Here is a 6,895-nt window from a genome sequence, read left to right as displayed (position 1 = left end):
AGTTCGCGTGTCACCTCTGACATACGTGTCATAGGTTCGCCATTACTGGCATAGTCCATGATCGCAGCCCATGGGAGAGAAACAGAGAGAGAGACAGAACCATTGAATCTATGGAGCCTGAACCCAAAACCTGGGATATGCCCAAACAGGGAACTGAACACGCAACCCTCCGTGACCCCTCGGCACCCAGGCCCGGGCAGGGTCTGCATTTCTGGGGCCTTCAAACCCTTCAGGCCCGTGCTAAGCAGCTCTCCAGCCTACACACCCCATGCGGCCCCAGGCATTTCTCTCCAGGAAACAATGTCTGAGCGGATAATGAAAAACGGATCAACCCTGGTCTCTAACCAATCACAGCGCGAGGCGGGAACAAGAAGTGATGCCCAGAGCGGGTATATAAACAGGCGGGTGTCAGCGCCTGGCACAGCGTTTGCCAGTCCGGGCTGCAGGAGCTGCGAGTGAAGGCGCTGCGGAAGCGAGCTGTGGCCTGTTACCGAGGCCGTCCCTCCGGTCCTCACCATCAGGAGCTCCCTTCAGGCCCGGTTTGCTCCAGTCCCATTGGAGACGTTTCCAAGGAATATGGCTACAGACCAGGCCTTTTCCGAGGATCATGGTCACCCCCAGGGCAACCTGTGCTGGCAGCTGCTACCGGCCGAACCGCCCCAGGGAAGCCTCACTGAAGAAGAGCACCGGGACTCTGAGAAGGGGCATGTGCTCTTCAGAGCCTTCCAACACCCGGAGGACGCGGACCCCCTCCAGAGCGTGCACACAATGTCTGCGCTCCTCCACCGCTGGCTCAGGCCGGATGTGCTCACCAAGAAGCAGATCTTGGATAAGCTTCTGCTGGAGAAGTTCATGACCTGCATGCCCCTGGAGCTGCAGGTCTTGGTGAAGGAGAGGCGCGTGCAGAGCTGCGAGGAACTGAAGGCCTTGTTGAGAAATCAGGAGAAACCCAGGAATTGGAAGGTCATCACCGTGCAAGGGCAAAAGTACCTTCAGGAGAATTCCCATGTCCAGATGGCTGATGAGGAAGTTGGTGACACAGACTGCGTGTTGGACTTGTCCGTAAAGTCCCAATCCCCCATAAGTCAGATGGGGGTACATCCTGAGAACAGCCAGGGGGACAGTGGAGAGCCAGGGAACCAGCCAGGAACCAGTGACATGGTGTGGGGACAGGGGAAGAATGTCTTCCTGCCAGAGACGATTCCCACGAAAAGTGATCTGGAGGGTGTGAGGCCCACGGAGAATTTGGTGAAGTTGGAGAAGGATGTGATGGAAGACAGGGCAGAGGCAGCAGTACTCACATCTCCAAAGCTTCCGCCTCCCAGCAGTCCTGGAGATTCGGTGCAGACAGAGGGGGAGCAGGACCCGCAGGAAGGAACTGGCCTCGAGCGTGTGGATGCCTGTGACATACCTCCCGCCCACGTTCCGGAGACACAGGCTTTGAGTCAGCCTCCAAAGAGAAGAGGCTCTGGGAATTTAGGAGGTGCCCCCAAGAGAAAAAGGGGCAACACTCCCACCCCCCAAGAGGAGCCTCAAGAAGGAGCCGTGTCGTTGGACAGAGGAGAAGGCACCAGACGGCACCGGTGCCATTCAGTGGGTGCATCAAGCACCGTGGAGCAAACTGGCCACCCTGTTGGGAAAGAACCCAGGAGAAAGATACCATACGAGTGTCAAGACTGTAGCAAAAGGTTCAGCTACAAATCACAGTTAGAACTTCACCTGAGGACACACATAGGAGAGAGACCCTTCCAGCGCCTTGACTGTCCCAAGGGGTTCATTCAGGCCTCGGACCTCCATGTCCACCAGCGGATCCACACGGGGGAGAAGCCGTTCTGCTGTAAAGTCTGCCAGAAGAGGTTCACTCACGAGTCCACGCTGCGTAGCCACCAGCGGGTCCACACCCAGGAGAAGCCTTACCAGTGCGCCGTCTGCCAGAAAAGGTTCGGCCACCGCGGGAACCTCAACGTCCACATGCGCACCCACTCAGGCCTGAGACCCTACCGGTGTCCCCATTGCCACCTGGCCTTCTGCCAACTGGGGACATTTAAAGGCCACCAAAGGACACATGTCAAGGAGGTGCCCCAGGGGCCCCAGGTCCCTTCTGACCAAGAAGGAAACTAACGGGTCTCTCCCTCTCCCTTCCTCTCTGAAATCAATAAAAAAATATATTTTAAAAAACAAAACAAAAATAAATAAATAAATAAATAAAATAAAATCTGTATTCACATCTAATCATTTTTACATTAAAGAAACTTAAAGAGAGTATGATTTGGAGTATGACATGCTACTATTCAGGAGCAACTATAATTGAGTAAGTGATGGCTGGTATTCAAGAAAATTATCTGATTGAGGGTAGAATGTGGTCAGTAAGAGCAACAGTGAAAACAATTTTTCTTTTCATTTATCTTTATTGTTGGAAGTATTACAAATGTCCCCTTATTTTCCCCCATTGACCCCCTCCACCCTGCACCCAGTCCTCCCCCCTCCATTCCTTCTCAGGCCTTTACAGAACTATTGTCTGTGTCTATGGGTTATGCATATATGCATATAAGTTCTTTGGTTAATCTCTCCCCACCCCGACCTTCCCTGTCCATGCTTCTGTGTCTCTGAATCTATTTTGGTCATCAGTTTATATGAGTGAGATCATGTGATACTTGTCTTTCTCTGACTGGTTTATTTTGCTCAGCATAATACTCTCCAGGTCCCTCCATGCTGTCTCAGAAGGTAAGAGAGCCTTCCTTAAAACAAAATTTTTAAAAACTTATTTTTTATGGGGCAAAAGGGCTAACCATTTTTGGTAAATTGCACCAATGTCAAGCCCAAGATCGGCCATCTCATTCCAAGCCATTATATAATATATATTATCTGCATTTTAATGCACAACTGTTAGGGATATATATATACATTACTTTACCTTTGGATTTCTTATAGAATGTGTTTTATTTTGATGTACACATTAAAACTGGTTACAATATTTTAAATGACTTGACTACCTAGATGAAATTTTATTTTGTCAAATATTTAAACTTTCCTTGTCTGTCATAATCTGTAGAAAGATTTTATTAGAAAGACACAATAGTTTTTCTTGGTTAGTTAGTAATGACTTTGTGATCATCAGTTTTCTGTAGTGAGCCTTAGACACCAATCTATAATTTAAGAAATTACTATGGCATTAGCTTAATTACTTAGCCAGGAAAACTCCTTTTAATCAGTTACTAACAATCTAAAACAACAGGATATGACTCTTTATTTTTACTTTAAAAATAGCAATTACATTCAGCAAATGACAGGTTAAACACTTCATTACAGGATCAATGCAAAATGAGAGGTCCTGTTATTGATGACATTGAACTTGTCTTTCTGAGTAAGCATAGAGATAATGGATGAAACTGTCATTAAATGAAAACAATAATTTTACACTGTCTTTAGAGAAAATATTTTTATTTAGAAGTATTGTATTTATTAAGGGATATTTTGATCCATTCTTTTTACCTGAAGTCACCCAACGACATATCTGGCTCTTGTATTTGCAACAATTGATATCCTCGAACTCGTGGTCAGTTTGGGCCAGTCCAGGAGTGTCTTGCTGGTATTTATCAATGAAATGTATGTCTAGGAAATTATGGACTGTTTCTCTTGACTACGTTGGGACCTACTGGGCTTTCCTTATATCCTATGTTGATTCTAGAATCTAGATGGTACCACAAATTCTTCATTTGTTCTGGGTATGTCTCCCACTTGCTCCCTGGTCTGGGTGCCCACCTCAAAATTCTGTACTGTAGGAGTATTTGGTTTCCTCATTGCAACCACCAGTTTAACCACTTCTCTCCACTTGGCCAACAGTGCACAACTCTCCTCTCTTTGCCTCAGTATCTGTGTGAGGCTGTCGTCATGGTAACATACCCAGGGTACCAAGTGGGAGGTAGGGCCGAAGATTTTCTGCTATTGGCTCCCCCTTCAACTTAACCAGTATCCCACTGGCCATAATCCTGAGAGGTATAGGCAAATCATAATATACATCTGAAGGGCTATTTCTCTGCCTCTCTTTCCTTCCCAATTTTACCTCTCCTGAAAGAGAACAGTTTTCTGTTCTTTCTTCCTTTCCAAAGGAAACTTGTTGATGCCTGATCATGGGTTTCCTCCTCTTTGTGATCTATAATAAAACACTGCCACTCAATTTGCTCAACCTTGTTAGTACATTAATGGAAAATAATTTTTTTTAATCCTCACCCTAGGATACTTATCCCATTGATTTGTAGAGAGTGGACAGGAGGGTGGGAGGAGAGAGAGAGAGAGAGAGATGAGAGAAACACATGGATTGGTTGCCTCACGCACTCACTGTGTGACTGGGGCTGGGGATTGAACCTACAACCGAGGTACATGTCTTTGACCGAAAATCGAACCCAGGACCCATCAGTTTATGGGCCAATGCTCTAATCACTGAGCAAAACTGACCAGGGCAAAGCTAAAGAAACTTAGAAAATATTTTGTTTCCCAACAAATTTTGATAGTCAAGCCCATTGACTAGCTGAAAAGTTGCATTTTGGTTGTTAAAAGCTGAGCATTTTCTTTTCCTTTGGATTTTTATTGTAATCATCATAACTATCTGGGAGGCAAATGGATGCCTCTGAAACTGTTTATTCTTTCATTCAGTAAAAGTATATTGAGCATATGTTATGTTCTTGGCACAGCTTTAGGTGCTTATGTGCTAGTGGCGGAAACAGACAATACATGAGAGAGATAAGAAAGGAAGGAGAACAATAAAGCAGAGAAGGGCAACTGGAAGTTTTGGGGCAGTTGAGCTGTTCTTCATGTAGGGGGCGGGCTCACTGAGAAGGTGACTTTTGAGAAAAATCTGAAGGAACTGAAAAGGGTTGGTCATCCAATATCTGTGAGAAGATCATTGTAGGTAGGAAAAGATAGCAAGCTTAAAGGCTTACGTGCTGAAAGTGGGTTTGCTTGGAATGGGGAAAGGAGTAGGAGATGAAGCCAGTTGGTAATACGGTGTCAGAACATGCAGGGCCTTGCAGGTGAAAGCTGGACTTTGGCTTTTACTCTGGGTGGGTCAGGAAGCCACTGGAGGCTTTTATGAGAGGAATAACATAAGTTGAAATAAATGTTAACAGTCTGTAGGAGCAGAGCCAGAGGGCAATAAGAACATTAGAAGTTATTGTAATATAGATGAGAGCCAAGCCTTTGAGAAAGTGGCTACATTCTGGATATATTTTGAAGTTAGAGACATCAGGATTTAATAACAAACCACAAGTGGAAAGTAAGATAAAAAAAATAATCTAGGAAGGCAACAAGATTTGGGAACTGAACACTTGAAAAATGGAATTGTACTAAACCCGAAAAGTAAAATGAGCACCTTAGGGGTGGGAGGGACATCAGGACATGGTAAGCTATTAGATGCCCTAGTGGAGATGTTAACTCAGCAACTATATGGGTAGGTTTGGAGTCTAAGGGTGAGGTCTGGGTTGGAAACTTACAGTTTTACATTACTGCCATATTAGTTTTAATTTCTTACCTAAGCCTACTGAACGCTGCCTTATTTGATAGGAAAGAAATGAAAACACAACGAACCAAAAAAAAAATTCATGAAATGCCTGAAAACCAAGCCTAAAATCTAATTTATAGATTTTAATGAACACTTAAAATCCCTCCCAAACCACAGATGTTGAAGTAAGAAGATTACAGAAGGAAATTATTCAATAGTTCTTAATAATTGATAGCATTCAGGCTATTTTTAAGTTTCAGTTATCTGCATGGCTTGTTCTTTCATGTCCATCAAGTCATTGCTCAAATATTTCCATCTTAATGAGGGCCACCCTGACCAATGCAGTTAAACATCAGCCTACTTCTTCCACCCTCTCCCCTCTCTTTAAACTGCTTTATTTTATGTTTTGTTACCAACACATTTATCACTCTGTCAAATACGTGATTTGATTATGTTTGTTCATATTGCATTGAGCACAGCTTGTGCACAGCTTTCAATCCCACTGGCCTCACCTAGGATTCAAGCTTTGGCAGTGGTCCCTGGTTCCCTGAGAGCGGTGAGCAGCTTCACGAGGTTGCAAAAAGACAGTGTCTCACCTCAGACTCCCATCTTAAATTCCTGCCTTAGCACTTCTTTGCTAGTGCAGACTGCCTTTGGGAACCTGCTGGACACAAAATTAATATAACCCAAAGGTGGGGGAGTTAATCCTTCAGGGCTCCCTTTGGCCAACGGGAGATGGGCATTTTCTCTCAGGTGTATATTCCTGGATGCTTTTCACAAAGTATCCCATGGGATAGTATACCTACTCAACCAGAGTGGTGACCAACTTATTGCATCCATTAATGAATTCTTCCACTGTTCTTCTTTTATTCCCCCATGCCTAAATCCTACCACTGAGTTCGTATTCCTAAGTTAACAATTTGTACTTAACTAAGCCCTGGTCACCGGCAGGTTCTGCGTTAATGGAGAATTCAGGCAAGTAATTTTTTTGTTTGTTTATTTTCTACCACTTCAGCTGCCCATCTGATATATCAGATGCTAATATATCCTAAGCATCCAGCAAATGACCTGGTATATGACAAACTTTCAATAAATGTGTTGAATTGAATTGAATATAATTTGGTTTTCTAATTGCTAAATTAGGTAAGGATTAGAAATTTGGTACTTCAATACCAAAGTGCAACTATCAAAATGGTTTATTATTCCAGAGGTCATTGAACTAGACTATAGGGCAGTTCAAACATGTATGGACAATAGGAAGTAGGAGTTAAAGGTTTATATGCAGGAGGCATATTGCTTGGGTTGCGTGTTAACTGTTACCTGTGTATATTTGAAAAGTTCTTTAACTTATTTGTGCTGCAATTTCCTCATCTATAAAATGGGGATAATAATAAGCTC

At 44.0% G+C, this 6,895-nt stretch overlaps 1 protein-coding gene across 1 annotated transcript; it reads left to right on the top strand.

Annotated features, from left to right (window-relative positions):
- Positions 1-576: 576 nt before the first annotated feature.
- Positions 577-2,121, top strand: LOC308522010 (zinc finger and SCAN domain-containing protein 5C-like; the record flags this gene model as incomplete). Its single annotated transcript, XM_081095208.1, has 1 exon — positions 577-2,121. One exon carries the CDS (start codon positions 577-579, stop codon positions 2,119-2,121), a length of 1,545 nt encoding a protein of 514 aa, XP_080951334.1.
- Positions 2,122-6,895: the final 4,774 nt, after the last annotated feature.

This window comes from Myotis nattereri (genome assembly GCF_964212035.1).
Source record: "Myotis nattereri genome assembly, chromosome: 7".
NCBI lineage: Eukaryota > Metazoa > Chordata > Mammalia > Chiroptera > Vespertilionidae > Myotis > Myotis nattereri.
This window is presented reverse-complemented; position numbering and strand designations above follow the sequence as displayed.